The sequence below is a fragment of the Perissodus microlepis genome, chromosome 1 (genome assembly GCF_051167445.1).
Source record: "Perissodus microlepis isolate ML-2025 ecotype Zambia chromosome 1, ASM5116744v1, whole genome shotgun sequence".
NCBI classification, from domain to species: Eukaryota; Metazoa; Chordata; class Actinopteri; order Cichliformes; family Cichlidae; genus Perissodus; species Perissodus microlepis.
Window position 1 is genome coordinate 28,940,040 of NC_140461.1, and position 19,640 is coordinate 28,959,679.

The window sequence follows — 19,640 nt, forward strand, 5'->3', positions numbered from 1 at the left end:
CTCTGATACAAACAGCAACTTTACCAGAGACGTCAGGTAAAGTCGTTCAAAGGAAAAGATCTGATTGGGTGTGGAGTGTCACTCAAAGTACCGAGAGGAGCCGAAGCGTCAGTTGACATGTACAATCTGGCACTGGAGTATATCTGGAATAACTGGAAACTAGTTAAAAGCCACTCAACCCTCTCTGATGACAGCGAATCAGAAATTAGAGATGTTAATACAGAGGATGGCAGAGCAGGTGGTTTGATTATGAGGCGCACAATTAAATTATACAGAAGGGTTTGTCATTAGACCCGAGCAGGCAGAAATGACATTAGTGGGGTGCAGGCTTGAGTGATGGACTAAATGGTTACACGGATGATCAAATCAATCCCGCTGGTCTGGTTTCACCTGAACAGAATTTTTCGTTGCGACTCAGTAATTCCAACTTAATTAGTTTCATGCTGGCATGCAGTGCTGCGAAAAAGTATTTGCCCACTTTCAGATTTCTCCGTTTTTTGTATATATGCCACATTTACATGTTTCAGATCATCAAATTCATTTCAATATTAGATAAAAAAAAATAACCTACAAAAACACAAAATGCAGTTTTTAAATGATGATTTCATGTATTAAGGGAAAAAAAGTTACCCAAACCTACTTGTCCCTATGTGACAAAGCAGTCGCCCCCTAAACCTGATAACTGGTTGCGCCAGTTATGGCAGCAAGAATTGCAATCAAGTGTTCAAGTAACTGGCAACGAGTCTTTCATAATGATGTGGAGGAATTTTGTCCCACTTTTCTTTGCAGAATTGCTTTAATTCAGTCACTGTGGAGAGTTTTCAAACACGAGGGGCGTGTTTAAGGTTTGTGTCTTAATCTGATTTAATTCTGGACTTCCTGACTTTTCTTTTTTGAGCCTTCCAGAGTTAGATTTCCAGTAAGTCGTCCAAGTCCTGAAGCAGCAAAGCGGCCTCAGACCATCATACTACCACCACCATGTTTGACTGGTGATATGATGTTCTTTTTATGAAATGCTGTGTTAATTTTACACCACATGTACCAGGACTCATAGTTTCCAAAATATTTTCCCAGAGGATTGTGATGTAGCATAACTTAAGCAGCAAGGAAGGTGATAAGTAAATAGCATTAGCAGACGATTGAAGTTCTTTCAAGCATACTTTATTGCTGGCATCTCCATTTTACCATAAAACAATCAATCAGGCATGCAAAAATCCCACTTGCTTCATACAGGACTTTGCCCACACCTGACCTCGTTAGTCCCTACCATTGAAACAAATAGGTCAGACCAAACAATACAATTCTAAACAAAGAACAGGAATAAGGTCATGCATGACACTGACAAACTCATTTACTCAGCTAAATGGTTTGTAAAGTAAAACACTGCATACAATATAACTCAAAAGGCTACTTTAAAGAAAACAAACAATACTATACAAAATGAAAAACCCTCCATTTGGTTACACCCAGTGATGCAATCATTGACCTCATGACCCTATATAAACAGGAAGTAGTGGGCGGCCCTTCCCATATACCTGTCTTCCATATAGGACCTGAATACACAACATGGACACCATGGTAAGTATAACCAAAGCAACATAAAGAAACATAATTTACGAGACATTTGCCTGTAAACAGAAGAAAATTCAGATGACCTGATGGTTAGTAGTGTTTTCTTTAAAACACATGCATGGATGTAAAGGATGCAACTACTGCTACCACAAACAAAACCCGGGATAGTGTGTGTTAAGAGAAATTACACCAGCAATGTCTAAATGAAAGCATTATGGCTGACTGTAAAATAACAGAACACAAAATAACAATATATGCAAGTGACAAATGGCAAATGAATTCTGTCTTAGCCACTTTGTCACAAGGATCATCAAGATTTTTTTGTCATTTTCGCTCAGTCTCTTTCTTATTGTTGGATTATAAACTCTGACCTTAACTGGTTGAAGTGAGGCCTGCACTTCTTTAATGTTGTTCTGGGATCTTTTGTGACCTCGTGGATGAGTCGTTGATGCACTCTGGGAGTATCTATGATGGGCCACTTTTCCAAGTCTTTTTCTCCATTTGTGTATAATGGCTCTCACTATAATTCACTGGAGTCCCAAAGCCTTAGAAATAACTTTGTCACCCTTTCCAGATGATAGAGGTCACTGACTTTGTTTTCTGAGCTGCTTCTTTAGATTGTGAGATGATGCGTTGCGTTTGAGGATCTTTTAACCTGCTTCGCTTTCGTCAGACAGGTTCTACTTGCGTTAGATTTGCGATTTATCACAGTTAATCACTGTATTTGGCAACTTCACCCCTTTTATCCAGAAACCAATAGCAGACTGACCCCAAATTATTGAGGTTACAATGCATCATATCCCCCCCAGTGTAGCTGTAGGATAATCAGTTGGAGTCATTGTTGTATGGACATGGAACCTCTCGGTGTGCGCTGGGCTTGTTTAGCACATACCGTCGATCAGACGTGCATCTGGTGGTTCTTTGTGTTCCCCGACCTGCTCCTGAGATTGTAAGAGACGGCACAGCGAACGAGCTTGCTGAGAAAGCTGCTGCTGTCGGACAATCTTGTTGCTGTGGGTGTGCTAGTCTAGGCAACATGCCAAAATAACATGAATGTCAGCAAGTGTTTGCAGGCTCTATTTTTCATTTTCTATTGCAAAATAATACTCCTTAGGATACAATTTAGATGTATCCTTAAGATATAATTATAAATATTCAATTATTGAAATTGTAACTTTTTTTTTATTTGCATCTCTACTGATTTCCATGGATCCACTGTTCTAATTTCTTGAAGTCCATGGTGCCATCTTTACGTTACAAATCAAATATATTCAGTTGTTAATCAAATATGAGGGAAAAAATATATAACACTGTCAGAAATGAAAAGCTACAACCAATAAATGTTTTTATATTTTCTAGAAATCTGGAAACTGATAAATGGCTAAAACCGATCACCATTTATCGACAACTGATTGATAATTGCATAAATCTATGGCTTCATTAGACATATCTATTCTTTATCTATTCTCCATTAGGCTGCTGTGTTCATGTTAAACTTCTGAAAAACAAAACATACCAGGAATTTAAGAAAAAAAATGCTTTTATTTATTGATTTTTTTTATTATTATTTTATTACATCTTTAAAAAGCAAAACCTTAAAGCACAAAGATTTACTCTGTATATAAACACCTCTCTTCATTGGACTAAAAAAAATGGTAGCATTTGCACATTGTGCTTCGGTTGCAAAGTCTGTACAACAACTCTGGGTCTCTCGTGGTGTCACGACCCCAGTAAACATTTTATTGCATAAATCACATTTGACCTCAGTGGCCATTTGCTGACGTGTTGAAACAAAGAGTGTAGAGACAGAGGAGAGGGTACCACTGAAATGAGGAGAAAGAAGCTCTCATACCTGTTACACAGTGAATAACAATAGCAGCTTTCTTAATGAAGGCGTTGCACATTGTCCTGAAAAGGAAAAAAGTAATCCATAAAAGAGAAATACAACTAAACTCATGTGACGATAATCGACAGTTGTGCTTTTGTCTAACTAGAAAAACTCTCTTATTCCTCTGCAGAGGAAAAAAAGAAATAAAATTAAATAAAATAAAAAAAACTCAAGGAGAACCTGCAGCTATTGGCTCATTTCCCTTTAAACAGTAGCTTACTAAACACTAATCTCTAGTTGCACACAACCCCTTTTACAATAAGCATTTACATATCTACTCAACCTACATCTGAAAAAGTAGCATTTCTCAAAAGGCAGTGTCTCTCCATGACATCTCCAAGGAGACTTTACATCATTAAATGCTGAATGGAAGTCGGTTTTTGCACAAAAATATACAAATACACTCGAATCAATGACTTTGGTATAAACAACATGGAGCTCGTTATTCTCACACAAAGACTTCTATTCCTGAACGTTACCCCCCTCCCCACCCCCGCCCTCAACGGACATATTTCTGCTCGTCGTGTATAAATTATGCAAGTGTTTACAGGAAGAAAAAGCCAACAGGAAGTAAAGAAAACTAGAATCAGCAAAAACAACAACAACAACAAAAAGAAAAACCCTAACAGATTATCCAAAGATCTCAAACATCTTTTATGGTATAAACATTCCCACAACCTATAAAGGAGAAAAATGAATAAAAATGAATATAGTCATCATTGAAAAAAAAAAAAGAAAAAAAAGATAGATGGAAAATAAATGTTAAAAGTTATAAGGTTCCCCTTTTATTGGACACAGTTGTAATTTTTCAATTATAAAACAAGAGTACAAAAACAATAAATGACAAAGCAGAGTTATATAAAAAATAGATTAGAGACATGCTTACACATTAGAACCATTATTTTGAGAACCAAACGTTTTTTTTGTGATTAAACTTGATCTTTAAATGTGCATTATTGTGTTCTACCTTTCTACTCAAGTCGGGATTTGTTAATCAGTTTGGAAAAAGGGATTTGATTTTTGTCCTGCCAGTGCAAACTCAAATAACCTGAAAAGCTGTCTTTGTGGGAAAACGATTTTTGTCTCAAAAAACTGGCGTTACATTTTTTTTTTTAAACAGGATTCAGAAGAAACCAATCTGCTGCTTCTTTAAATCTTCAAAGCTGGATCAATGAAAGCCTCATTGTTGCTGAGGGCTCCGCTTTGTGTTGTTTGTGAGTACGATGCCGGTGAACGCTGACTCATCCGTGAGCAGCGACTGTACCGTGAACAGGCTCTCCAGCCTATTAGCCGGGTGAATTGTTAGAGCACAGGAAGGCCACTTTCTCTGCGCTCGGCGGTCAACAGGGCAACGCTCAGATTAAAAACGGCGAGTTCATGCACTCGGAGCGGCTGAGAGGAGTAACGAGAGCCTGCTGGGACCGAGCCTTTGCATGCTCGTCAGGAATTTACCTCCAGCTTTAGTACTTCCTGGCATTGTCTATTTAAATGGTGTGAATTAACATTGTAGTGAGATGCAGCTGTGCTTCTGCTGCCCACGTTCATCTCCTCCAATACACAACAGAGACATCTACACCACCTACGCTCGTATCCTGCAATTATCATGTTCCAAGTATGAGTTACAGAAGAAAGGCTTTTCAGACGAGTTCCTGAGTAAACAACGAGCTGAAAAGGTCAAAAAGGAGGAGGGGATCGAGGGGGGTGGGCACAAGAATGAATTAAAATGTGGCTACGACTGACGGTGCTGATATTCACACCAAGCAAAAACACAGATCTGAAATTATAACAATGACGGTTCCATGGGGAGCTGGAGTTTGGCATTTAAAAAGTTTCACATTAGCATCACCTTTTAACTGATGCCTCTTGGTTAATCTAGTATTAAACGTTTAGCCTCGTTCAGGCCTGCGATCACGCGTAAGTAGTAAACACAGTTTTTCTTTTTGAAACAAAACTTTAGATTGTGCAGCTGAAAAGAAGCGAGCATTTATCCTGGTCTTAAATTGAGCCAGCTGGGATTTCTCACATGGGACACACATGTGTTAATAAACACGCTGAACTCAAAGTTAATCATATGTGAAGTTGCAACCTTGAACAAAAACGGTTACACAGTGGTTTCACTGCCTGACCATCGGATACAGGTAGCAACATTACAGAAGCTACAGCTAATTATGATAACTTCATCATTTTTAAGCATTATTGCAGGGCTGCATTGATTTATCTCAGTGAATACCACAGGAACAATCACATTGCTACTGAGAACTAGCTTGATTATTACTCAGAGCAGCTTTCAAGCAGCTTAACAGAAGCCTCACATTTATTTTAGAGGGGAAAAGATAAATCTACTAAAGACATAATACTAAAATTATTGGCTAACATTAATCTGTGTTTAGAGAGAATCATAAAACGTTTGATTTTCTAGCATTTCCACAAAGGGATGAATTCTCTAATAAACATCTCTAACCAAAAATTAAATGTGAGACACTTAAAAAAAAAAAGTCCTGTGTTGTAATTTAAAACTGTTTAGTATTGAAGGGTTTGCATTAAAAATGTTGTGGTGAAATATTTGAATGCTTCTTATATATTGAAAAGATGCGCTTTTTTTGTTTTTTGGCAACGTTCTCCTTCAAATAATTTATAATATATTCTGTTATATACAGTTTGTTTTAATAAACTTTAATCTGAAATGACGTTAAAAAAAATACAATTGCAGAAGAAAAATGTGCTGGATGCATCGAAGAATGTCTGAAATGTGATTCACAGAGTTTCTAATCTTTCACCAATGTCATATATTCTTTTTAAAAACGCACACACACACGCACGAACACATACACACTTTCTTCCTGAATGCAGACACTCTCACTTTGAAATGAGGTTTGTGCATAACTACAAACACTAACTCAAGAGAGGAAGGAAAAGAAAAGAAACAGGGAGAGGAGAGCTACAGTGGATGTTGCAGAAATTAAAAAACCTGCAACAGAGCACACGAGAGTATTGAGAGCTTCAGCTGATTAAACTCATACTTCAGATTTTGGACTTCAACCAGATCTGGGACGTGCACAGACACGCGACGCGAGCATAGGCCGCTCATTCATTCCTTCAGTCGCACAGAATATATCGATCTTCTTCTCATCTCAGCCTTTATAGTGTGTGGGTTGGAGTTTAGTCTAATTGTGCTTGGCACGAATCCCTTTTAAGTAGGTTTTCCAGCGCTTGACCACATCCTTGAAGATGGGGGAGTTGTCTATGGATGCCAGCAGCTGTAGCTGGTTAATGTGTGTGGTGTGATAGTCCCAGCGAGCCAAGTTGGGCGCAGTGCCCAACATGAAGTGACGCAGGTCATAAATGCTCCCAGACCCCGTGTCAAAGAGCGGCAGCATGGCCTTCAGTGACTCCATGCCGCGGCTGAACAGCTGCCCTGCCTCCCTGCCGAGCTTCTCTCCAGCTGTCTCAGTCAAGTCGTAGAGCCCCAGCAGGGAGTAGATGAAGCCGTTGAGCACAAAGGAGCTGGGTGTGGTGGGGTATTCTTCATACCAGTCATACTTGTTCATGAACACAGCTTTGACCCCATGCTGTGCTGAAGGCACCTTATAAGGTCCTACTGCCTTCAGGGCAGCGTTGAGGTACGCCTGGTCCTTGGTGAGGAGGTAGGCTCTCACAAGGGTGGACATGGCCTGGCCCTGAGCCATGGCCGAGTACCAGCCGGGCTCCAGAGGTCTGAAGCCTTCGCCTAGTTTACGGGTGACCATGATAGGCCACCCGCCTCGCTCGTCCTGGTTGCGCAGCAGCCAGTCGCTGGCGGCAAAGAAGGCGGCCATGTGCGCAGTGGTGGAGATGGTGATGTTGTCAACAAATCCACGCCCATGCAGGACTAATCGCACCACACGTCTGGGCATAATCTGAAAAGAGACAGTAGATGAAGGGAGTTAAGACTTTCATGAGTTCTACATACTGCAGATTTAGTCTTCATAAAGCCAAATAATAACAGTATTTAGTTCACATACATGGAGTTAAATCTAACACAAAGAAACCCTCTGACACAATACAAGTGGCAAAGACTTGTAAGTAGCTTTGATAATGAAATGCATACATCACCATAAATGTAACTATACTTCCTTAATGGACTGTTTTCTATAAAATGTGAGAAAGTAGTGAAAAATGTACAAAAAGTACATTAAAGGGTTTTTTTTGTGGAACTTTTGCTTTTAAAATGAGAGCTGCCAGTTCAACTAATCAACTAATTATCCCAGCTGCAAGTGCATCGTCACTAGACCACAAATATTTGAGCAGAGGTGCTTTTTGAACCAGCGCTTTGAGTTGAACGGACCTTTGTGGCCTTAACAGCCTTGGTGTTGGACAGCCCGACGCCCTTCCTGAGGTCTGTGAGCAGATCCCGGGTCAGAGTGCTCCAAGCAGTTCGCGGTCCAATCCCGTAGGTGATGTCACGCTCTCTGAAGGCGATGAGCTGTGTGCTGGTCACGTAGTGGATTGTGAAGGGAGGGCCCTTCTCTGTGGTTTCAAGGATTACAGACACGCTGCCGTTGGAGATAAACTTGAGGTCCAAGCTGAGGATGAAGTCTTTGGAGTTGCCCATCTGGAGGGACACACCTTCGGAGGAGTCTGTGGTAATGGGAAGTGAGTGGGGTGGGAGAAAAAACATTTAACAACATTTATTCAAAGACACTTGGTCTCATTTGACTGACTTCTTTAAGAACTTGATGATTACTGGCTGATAACGTGCTATTTTTAGTTTACTGGAAGCTTTTTAAATCTGTCTGTCTCTTAATACACTCCTCTGGTGGTCTGTTTATATAATGGCTCATCTTTTTTTTCCTTTTTTAATACTCTCAATGATCAATCACAATGAGCCTACTTTAAAATCAATCACTGGTCAGAAGCTTAACATTTTAACTACCCTGGATTTTGTATTATTACCCGTGTGATGTTCCTTGCTTTTTGTGTGTGTGTGAGAGAGACAGTGTGTGCACACACACACACACACACACGAGCTTCTCCTGGGATGTGCAGTACAGCTGTGTCTCTGCACACTGAGCTTAATAAGGAGGACAGAGAGGAGAGGGAAGACAGTGTGGAAAGGAATACAGGAGCAGCATGAGGGAACAACAGAGTGAAAGAAGAAGTTGATATATTGCACCAACTTCTCTATTTGCATCCCCACATCTCCTCCAGTCAGAGCTCAAAGTAGAAACTCGGATGATTTTCACTTTCCACGCTGCCACCTCTGACACTGGATCACCTTTGTGTCACTATAGTTCAGCTCCGACTTCATTTCAAGACCCCGAAGCAGCGAGCGGTTCAAGAATGATCTCTGCTTTTGCCTTACTCTTTGGTGTGCACAGCAGAAAAACAACAAAAAAACGAGGAGAATGTTTTCTAATCGAGGCTCCTCCAAGGATAAAGAAGAGAAAGGGTCAAAAAGTCAAGGAAAAGGAGAGTAATGGAGTGATGGCTCACACAAGAGCTCTTAAAGCCAGGCCTAGATGGGAGAGGGTGAAAATGAGCCAATAGTGAGGAGACAATTGAAATCAGAAGACGGAGAGATCTCACATCACATAAGCTGAGAAAGCAGAAGCAGATGAGGCCTAGTGGGGCTCAAAGACAGTCGATCAGGAAGAGAATGAAGGAGTGAGACAGTCTGGCAGGGGCCTCTGGATGACTACGGCTCTTTAATGCACTCATAAATCCATTACTTAAGGCAATGCAGAGAGTAAGTGGATTTGTACTCTGGCCCTGTGATTACTCTGCCATCAATAAAGGATGGGCAGGGAATATAGACGAGATTCCACCTCCACCGCTCGGGCTCCCTAGCTGTTTAGCAATAAGTCTGGAGACGGGGATGACACGCGGCTAGAAATACGCCCGTGTAAATCACGCTTGTGTACATGACCGAGTGTGTGAGACGAACACTCGAAAGCGTGCACAGTGCCTGCAGTACATGTGCGGACAACAAAAGACCTGACAAGTGACGAGACAACAGTCGATGGAAGTGTGATTTTTCCATCACTACAGCACACGCACAGCTAAAACAGCAAATTTAATTAAAAAACAATAATAAGGGGTGTGTTTTTTTTTTTTTTTTTTGGGGGGGGGGGGGCTCTGAAATTCCCCTGCACCATTCTTCTTTGAAACTTTGTGTTATTTTGCACGGGGATTGTGAGCAAACAGCATTTTTCCAAGACCCTAGAAAATCTCGATAAATACTCAGCCACGACAGACACTGTTGACTTTGATATGAAAAGATACAATTCTAAAGACTTTTTTTGAAAATCACACCTTTCTCTGCAACACCACCTCAAAGTATTTACATGCAGGATAATCTCTCGGTATAGTTGCAGTCTTTTTCCTGTGATGGGTTCAGATTGCTTAATAATCCACAAAGGATTCAAAGAAAGACGTTTCACGCCTGTGACCCGGCGCTACCGCTTTTGATGTCGAATCCACCGTTTACAGTTCAGTCTCCTTCACCTCTATCAGAGCTGTTTTAAGCTGCTCAAATGCAAACGCCACGTCTCTTATCTCTGCAGTCTCACATTCAGCCATCAGACGAGAGGTGGGCGACTTCTCATCAAGAGCGCCCACAAAATAGGACTATAACAATTAAAATAAAAACAAAAAAAACACCAAGATTTGCAAGGATGTAATGGAGCAAAGAGCAGCTGCTGGAAGGTAACCAACCTAAATGATCCCCGCTGATCTGGGAAAAACTACTTGTTCTGTTTGAAGCATGAAATCGGATTGTGGTAGCAGTTATTATTGACTGACATATTTATTAGATCACTGACTGGGTTTGGTTGAAAAAGGAAGAAAAATTCTTTAAAGGATATTTTGTGTTCATACATTAAAAAAAAGACAAAGTAAGCCGACTGTGGTTCAGTATCATCACTAAACCTCATGTAGCTGACGTTAGCTGTTCTTCCACTCCATCTACATACATTATTATTAAGTATTTACTAAAGTGAAACTATGGCTCTGTACTAATCTGAGACATGTCAACCATAACGCTTATCCTACAAGCAGTGTTGCTATTAGCCATTTCTCATGAGTAACACTGTTTCTGTAGCAAAACTAGTAAGTGTATGTAGTCGCTGCTCTTTTGCCGAGGGACTAGGCTGCTCTTTAACCGGTCTCAACATGACAGTAATGATACAGTAAAAGTCTGGAAACTCAGACACAGAAGCAGGCTAACTCGCTTTTCCTCGATTGAACGAGTGGTGAAGGGTGACTCGTTGCGGTCACAAAGGATGGCACTGTTCATGCCAAAGTTGCCGTGCAGATGGTACCGCAGATACCCGCGCAGGGTTGTCTGCACGCACCACAAAAGCCATTTTTCTTTGATAGCGGGATTCCACCTTATCAGGGGAACAAAATGCATTTCTGAACTATCAACCAACCACAAGGGGATTGAGAAAATACAGGTGCTCAGTGGCAGACAGCGTTTGGGCAGGAAAGTGCAGATGGTGGATGGTAGGTTATTATCAGGGGACTGACGATTGATCCAGTTGTCAGAGGTTTGGAGAGATTGCTCAACACTCGTGCCCTAGATACAGTAAGGAGGAAAGAAAAAAAAAGGACTGCAACAGGAAGAAGGGAGTAGGAGGAGGAAGTGTAGGGAGGCAGAGACAGAAAGGAAAACTGACAGCAGAGGAAGAAAATGAGGAAAGTTTGATGAGAGACAAGAATGGATTGGGGAAATATGACTGCAATGTTTAGGAAGCACAGGAGTGCTGAGGGGCGATAAGTGGGTGGAAATAAGTCAACAGAGGTGGAAGACTGACAGAAATCTGGAGTAGACAGGGAAGATTAATGGAGAATGAAGGCTACTTAGTGAGAAATGATGATGATAACATGACGTCAAGGTAGGAAAGAGCAATAATTAATGGTGAGCTGAGCTTTAAAGAAAAGTGAGCAAGCAGCAGGGAGAAAAAAGTGGAAGGGGGGGGGATTACTGTAGAGACAGGAGCTCGGCAGAGGATGGAGAGTGTGTCCTGGAAACATCAGCAGGAGATCAGAGGAGAATAAAGACAGCTCACAGTCAGCGCCGGGTATAAGATGTTGACTTCTTCCAATCCCCAAAATAACTCTGCCAGCTATCTCCTGGCCTCGGTCACTTTAAAGCTCTAAAACTAGGCCAAGATCTCCAATCTTTACTGTAACAACCAATCTGATGAGTAGAGCTTTAATTTACCACTCGAAAGATGCACAGTGGTGCTGCATTTCCTGTTTCACAACATAATAACAGAAAACACTGTGCATTGTCTGGAGTCTGATCATGTGTTAACAATAGAGCCTGACCAAGTTTTAAGACCATTAATGATATTAAAGTTTATCTTATCTTATATTTGGCGACTTAAAAATCTCCTATCAGCTGATGTTTTTTCCAGTTTTAGACACATGAAATAGAACATTTATCAAGCTGGTAACAGTATTTATTTGAGCATCAGTGTGAATCCCAAAGCAAAAGAACACTTTTGGAGTCCCCAGCCTTAGCTGAGAGCACCGTTTCATGCTCTGCTACCTTACAGTTAACCTAAATGAACATTAGCCCGCGCAAATCCTGCTTTTCTTGGGAATATTATTTGTGTCAGTGGTTGATGCTTTTATTATAGAGATACGATGCAAATGTGACTTTTACAACAGCCAGTGCTGCCGTTTCACACTGTGTATTTTGTGCTTGTTGTTAGATCATCGTTGGAATAAGGTATGCTACAGAGTGAACATCTCAGGTGCAGTGCTGTCTTCGATAGTAAAGTATAGTGTCGAGAAAGACGCCCATATTGCAGCATTCCCAAGGGATCCTCTATATTTATCATCCCCTAGGATTCTCAGACTATTCTCACACTTCCAATTTTAAACTATAAACTCTGTTATTTTTTTTTTTTTTACAAAACTGAAACAATTTGAAATAAATGTACTAACATATTTGTGACAAGTATTAAATCATAAGATTAATGGTTCTGTGGGAGCATCTGTGCTCACTAGTTTTCTTTACAGTGTTAAATCCAATAACTTTGTGCTACCTGCAAGCTTATCTGAAACAAACATAAGGACGTTTGTTAATGTTTGTACTTCTACAAAGAATCTAAAACTGAGTGCAAAGCTACACAGAAGAGCATATTAATCAAGCACCAGCCGAGTCTCCTTTTATTCTTGATTTGTTGACTCACAGGATTAACACGACATGACAAGAGTTAAGTAAATACGTCACAGAGAGTTAATAAATCATAATACAAGCTACAGTCTAAGCACTCTTAGATCAACAATTTCAGTCTAAATATGCATATATGCAATTATTCAGGCATACACTGAAGCAGATGTAACAGCAATTTATTTCTCCCTAAATGGCACCGCGTCTCCTCCAAGTCAACCACTCGGTGAGAATAAGAGTCGCCTGCTCAAACTTGCAGTATCTTATCCATACCCACCACATGCTGCAGCCCTCAATACAACTCTGTTTGGAACAATGTAAAAACATGAAGTGGGAGACTTGTTCCTTTTTTTTACCCCTTTTTATAGACCAATTTTTAGATGCATAAGAGAGAAAGCCATATGAGTGAGTGAGCTGAATGAAATTAGATTCCTCATAGTTGAAACAGTGCGAAATGGCAGCAAGGACAGCCCCATTATTCAGTCTGTTTTATTACAAGTGATGAAATTCTCCATTTTCTGAAGCCCTATTAACTAAGCACTTATGGAGAAATAGGCAGTATATGTTAATATTCATCAGTCTCTGCTGGTTCTTACTGCAACATTCAAATCTCACTGAAACCTCGACAACAAACAAAGAAAACGTCTTCGGTAGCCTTCACTTATCACGAGCCTTCATATATTATTAATAACACATTCTGTTATGATACTGCTAGTACTGTGTTACTAAAATACATTTTAATTAAGCATTAAAAAACTAATTGTTGATGAATAAACTCTGGGCAACAGTGATAAAATCATTAATACATCACTTCTGACAGTGTGACAGTTATCTGATGACCACTCAGTGACACTAGCTTGCCACTGCAGCATAGTGAACTACCATTAGCTTCACAGCTATTAATGCTGGTACTAATATAGTAGGCAAAACAGCATTAAAAACAATTTGCTTTAAAGGGTTAATCTATTCTACATATGTTTATTAACACATGCAATGGAAATACCCACATACAGTCTAGTAGAAATGTACTTTGAATAGGCTAAAACAGATACTTTTTATACTGACTGCTACAACAGGTCCTGGCAGGAAATAGCTCCTTTTTAAATGGCATAAGTACTCTTGTGTTAACAAAAAGTGACATAAAACAAGTCCTTACAAAGAACACAATAACCTATAATGGCTTTATTTTGCCTGCGACTAATAAAGATGGTGAAGTTCCATTTCAACACCTACATTTACATATTTATGTTTTACCAGAGAGGGAAAAAACCTGAACTAATCTCATCAAAATGTTTTTGTCTCTAACACCAGCTGCAATTTCAGTGTCTGATTAATAGGACAAAACGGGATGAAATGTGTGCTTCTTTAACCATCACACTGTCTAAGAATATCATTATGCTGTGGGTCCACTGTCAGACCAGACAGCCTGTCAGAGTACTCTCCCTGTGGCGCTGACTCACTGCAGACTATCATCCTGTCCTCAGGGTATGCTTGCTACAGCCACAGTTAACACGAGATAAGCTTCTTGCCCAGAGGCCATCTGGGCTAATGGAAGGCTTAAATACCTGGAGCGCTGAACTGCCGCACGGAGGTAGCCCTGGTCTTGTCATAGATGCGGCTGAGCCCGCAACCTTTCGGTACACTCCAGGTCGCGGCGTTGGCTCGGCTGTCCCTCTCCTCGGCCGTGTCATAGACATCAACGTGGGGAGCGCGCTCGGTCAGGTTTTTGCTGTAATGGCTCAAACCGTACTGGGAAATCTGGATGGCATAAAAGTAGCCCTGAGGGCCCCACTGAGTGGACAGAGGCACGCCTGGGTGGAAAGAAAGAAGGAAGAAAAGGAGGATATTAATGTTAAATAAATACTGGAAATAGCCTGACATGCAAGAAGTGCAGTCGCTTTAAAACTGGCTGGAACTTTTATGAAGCACAGCGATGGTTCTTAATCTTGGCTGACATGATAAGCTGGGTTTTCTTTTAAGCTCTTTGCAGTTTATTTCAAGCAGATGTTCTTTTTAAGATGGCACTTGTCATAACATTGCCTTACTTTTTTTTTTTTTTTAACTTTGTTGAAGAATGACTAAATCTGTTAAGTGCAGCATGACACCGAGTTCATAACCACAGTATAAAAAGAAACTGGTCCAAAATTAAATATTAATACAAACACTATAAATTTTAGAACTTCTCATCTCCTGGAGACTAGAGGCCGACTAGGGCAATAAAAAAAATACTCCTTTAGTAAAACAAAAACAAAACAAAAAAAAATTGTTTAAGAGAAGAAGAAAAAGGTTAGAAAATAAATGCCACCAGCTACAATAAATGATTAGACGGTGTGGTGAAATTCAACCTAATCTATTGCATTTCACTGGAGGCGAGCTTCCATGTTCATGCAGCCAAAAATAGCTCAGCCAGGAGAATCACTCTGATTAACAGATAGCTCATTTTAAGACCTTGTGACAGGGAATGCACACGTGCTACCCAAACCCCATCCTTCTAAGAAGAATGTAATAAACTCAGATTAGGGCTGACAATACGCCGCCTCCTTCTAAACTAATCATCACCGCATACATAGCAAGTCCATTTTAGTATCTCCTCTTGTACAGTGTAGAAGTCCAGCTGCCCGACACCAACTCAGGAAGGAAGCTCAATCTTTTTATGACTGAAATGACTTTTTAGGACCCTGTGCACATAAAACTCAGCTCACAAATAAGAAGGAAAAAAAAAGAGCAGGCAATTTCAACAGCAGTTAAAAAGACAATGGATGATTATTCACGCACGTAGAAAGGAAAGAATCCATTTGCACACATACAGGCACACTCTGGTCAAAGTAGGATCATGCAGCAGTCTTTCAGTTCTTACCCCCATTAAATATACAAAGAAACTCTAATTATTCTCCTTTTATTCAACACACAATTCTGCCTTTTACTTGGCAGCAAGGAGATTTATCGAAACCTCTCCACCTCGATTGATCCTCCGCACAGGGCTCCCAAACACTGCACCAGGAGTTAATGCAGCAACAAGGACTTATTGATGTTCTATTCAAAAACACAGGTACAGGGAGTGCAGAATTATTAGGCAAGTTGTATTTTTGAGGAATAATTTTATTATTGAACAACAACCATGTTCTCAATGAACCCACAAAACTCATTAATATCAAAGCTGAATGTTTTTGGAAGTAGTTTTTAGTTTGTTTTTAGTTTTAGCTATTTTAGGGGGATATCTGTGTGTGCAGGTGACTATTACTGTGCATAATTATTAGGCAACTTAACAAAAAACAAATATATACCCATTTCAATGATTTATTTTTACCAGTGAAACCAATATAACATCTCCACATTCACAAATATACATTTCTGACATTCAAAAACAAAACAAAAACAAATCAGCGACCAATATAGCCACCTTTCTTTGCAAGGACACTCAAAAGCCTGCCATCCATGGATTCTGTCAGTGTTTTGATCTGTTCACCATCAACATTGCGTGCAGCAGCAACCACAGCCTCCCAGACACTGTTCAGAGAGGTGTACTGTTTTCCCTCCTTGTAAATCTCACATTTGATGATGGACCACAGGTTCTCAATGGGGTTCAGATCAGGTGAACAAGGAGGTCATGTCATTAGTTTTTCTTCTTTTATACCCTTTCTTGCCAGCCACGCTGTGGAGTACTTGGACGCGTGTGATGGAGCATTGTCCTGCATGAAAATCATGTTTTTCTTGAAGGATGCAGACTTCTTCCTGTACCACTGCTTGAAGAAGGTGTCTTCCAGAAACTGGCAGTAGGACTGGGAGTTGAGCTTGACTCCATCCTCAACCCGAAAAGGCCCCACAAGCTCATCTTTGATGATACCAGCCCAAACCAGTACTCCACCTCCACCTTGCTGGCGTCTGAGTCGGACTGGAGCTCTCTGCCCTTTACCAATCCAGCCACGGGCCCATCCATCTGGCCCATCAAGACTCACTCTCATTTCATCAGTCCATAAAACCTTAGAAAAATCAGTCTTGAGATATTTCTTGGCCCAGTCTTGACGTTTCAGCTTGTGTGTCTTGTTCAGTGGTGGTCGTCTTTCAGCCTTTCTTACCTTGGCCATGTCTCTGAGTATTGCACACCTTGTGCTTTTGGGCACTTCAGTGATGTTGCAGCTCTGAAATATGGCCAAACTGGTGGCAAGTGGCATCTTGGCAGCTGCACGCTTGACTTTTCTCAGTTCATGGGCAGTTATTTTGCGCCTTGGTTTTTCCACACGCTTCTTGCGACCCTGTTGACTATTTTGAATGAAACGCTTGATTGTTCGATGATCACGCTTCAGAAGCTTTGCAATTTTGAGACTGCTGCATCCCTCTGCAAGATATCTCACTATTTTTGACTTTTCTGAGCCTGTCAAGTCCTTCTTTTGACCCATTTTGCCAAAGGAAAGGACGTTGCCTAATAATTATGCACACCTGATATACGGTGTTGATGTCATTAGACCACACCCCTTCTCATTACAGAGATGCACATCACCTAATATGCTTAATTGGTAGTAGGCTTTCGAGCCTATACAGCTTAGAGTAAGACAACATGCATGAAGAGGATGATGTGGACAAAATACTCATTTGCCTAATAATTCTGCACTCCCTGTATTAGTAACCAATGGCTGCCCATCCATTACGAAGCACACTCGCAGGGGTCTGACCACATGTTCTGTTTACAGTCTTTACTTCTGCACGCAGAAAACTTGACACAAATAGCTCTTAAGAGATTAATAGCTTCCATTTCATGAGCTGCATGTGTGTAAGTGTGAAGAATTATTTCAGAGAGAATTCTTCTTCTTAACTGCAGACTGGCAGTCACACTGACAGGCAGAAAATGTGGCACAATTTTCAGCTGCTCCCCGCAGTGTTTCCAGCGCAGCCTAGCCGCACACATTCACTCCGATCCACAGCGGATTTTCCACGTGCCTGCACTCATGGTTTCCCTTTCAAAAGTCAACGTGACATAGAAGTGGCCATCAATAAGTTGTGTGAGCAGTCCGTCCTTGCTGCAGCAGGTCAAGCAGAGCTAAAGCTCTTCCGCCAACACCCCCACCCATACCACTCAATTACGTGCTTTGAACCCTGTGAGGCATGCTTAAATTAACAGTTATGCTTTATAACAGCTTTATCACGATGCACTTCATTTTTCTTGTGTTAAAAAGTTCACGCATTAGTGGGTCGCAACATGCACGACTAAAATATTTTTAATAGCTAACATTAATCGGGGGCACACGGCTTCAATAAATACGTGCCATCTGACTGCTCCAATTATCCTCCTCCTCTTAATTTTGGATGGCAGTAAAAACAAGTTAGGAGGCACTGAACAAGTTCATGTGATGTCTTTGACCCAACGATGCTCTGAACTCTGTTAATAACCTGTCAGGAACTTATTTTAATGTTTAGATTTCAAGAGACAAACACAAATGATGCAGCGATGTCCCAAGAACTGATATTTCACTATACTGTCCATAAATAAGAGCCCAGAAAGACAGCTTGCACGCATTTATACATTCCCACACACACTTCCATGCCTTAACTCCCTGCCTGGCTTGTTACCGGCATCTCCCTTGACAACTTAAGGAAAATGACTGTCAAAATCCTAACGCTGTGCTACCCACTGCATAACACCAAGTAATCCATATGGAAATGACTGTTAAGCCTCCATATATTTTGCTGACTCCAAAGAGCAGACTTTTCTAGAAAAAGATTGGTCTGTAAATTGCAGTAGGCTCTGAGGCTCGACGCCTACTGGAATTTACACGGAGAGGAAAACTGATACAATTTTTTTTCTCTCATTTAAAAAAAACCAAACAAAAGCTTTGTTTTTGACCTCTACCAGGTCAGGAATATGTAAGCTCCACTGAGCATTTCTTTAATATTAAACAGTGAACCACCGCCGGTAATTTGTAACTTGCTGTTGTGCTGAACTTAGAGGGATTTCAAGCACTTTTGCAGATTTTAGCTTTGTCTAAATGAAATTTTTTTTTTTATAAAACACCTTAGAATAACTCACTGTCAAGACAGCCAAAGTACATTGATGGAGAACATTCAGCATGTAGGAGCTAAAGGTAAAGATGTTTTCCTCAGGAGTTGGTGGTTGCCTAAAGCGGAGCTAAAGAAAATAAATATATCTGAATATTCAAGTGCCTTCTTTGTCAGTTTGGCAAAAATATGATGCCAGTGGGATTTTCATGTTGCTCCTTTTCTGCTGGGAGCTTAAATAAAGTAGAAAACAGTTACTAACAACTTAATAAATGAATGATATATTAAGGTTGTGTTTCTGTGAGGTTTTGTTGCAATTCTACTGTATGATAACTAAAAAAAAGGCTTAATGCAGCTTTAACTTTTGCATCATGGCTGTGTATTTGAGCTGAATACATCTAGAAGCACTTAAGGGAAATGATTTTCTGTTTATTCACATGGACATTACAATTTCTGCAAGTGTGTATAAGAACCTGCTCTAAATGCAGCATATGCTGTAGGTGGAAGGCTGGTGGATAATTACACAGATCAAAAGAATGACTCCAAACTGTATTTCGATTTAATTTGTCAGGACACAGATCAAATTGTTCAGTCTACTTGACTGAATTATATTGTGGCTTTTGTGGAGTCACTGTGTGATACACCACACTTAACTTGCACCAATATCCTAGATTCTTTTCAGAGAAAATTCAGTAGTAGAAGTATCTATTAGTGAGTGTGCGCAGGTGCTAGGTAAAACAGATCACCTGTCATGTACATATGGGCACAGTGTGTAAGTAATAAAATGGCTGTTTGAAAAGGTCATAAAACGTTTAGGAATATATATATATATATTTTTAGGGGCTCTTTTCTTGTGCATATATTGGAGTGACGTTGGTCTGCATCAACATAGAAGAGGATAGTGGAAGGTGGAAAAAACATACCAGACAAAAATTAGACAGAACGTGATTTAAGGTTGTGTTACTGCAGAGTATTATAACTACAGTGGTGTGAAAATTTTTTGTCCCCGTCCTGATTTCCTAATAT

General features: G+C 40.4%; 1 protein-coding gene across 3 annotated transcripts in view; it reads right to left on the bottom strand.

Moving 5' to 3' along the window:
• Positions 1–3,094: 3,094 nt before the first annotated feature.
• glceb (glucuronic acid epimerase b) overlaps positions 3,095–19,640 on the bottom strand; it is a 60,833-nt gene continuing 44,287 nt past the window's right edge. For all 3 annotated transcript variants that reach the window (XM_084938799.1, XM_084938699.1, XM_084938721.1), the window contains 3 exons: positions 14,189–14,434; positions 7,785–8,077; positions 3,095–7,356 (listed from right to left, as the gene is read on the bottom strand). In XM_084938799.1, coding sequence (XP_084794925.1) covers positions 6,625–7,356; positions 7,785–8,077; positions 14,189–14,434 — 1,271 coding nt within the window. In that variant the 3' untranslated portion in view covers positions 3,095–6,624. The remainder of the gene's footprint in view (positions 7,357–7,784; positions 8,078–14,188; positions 14,435–19,640) is intronic.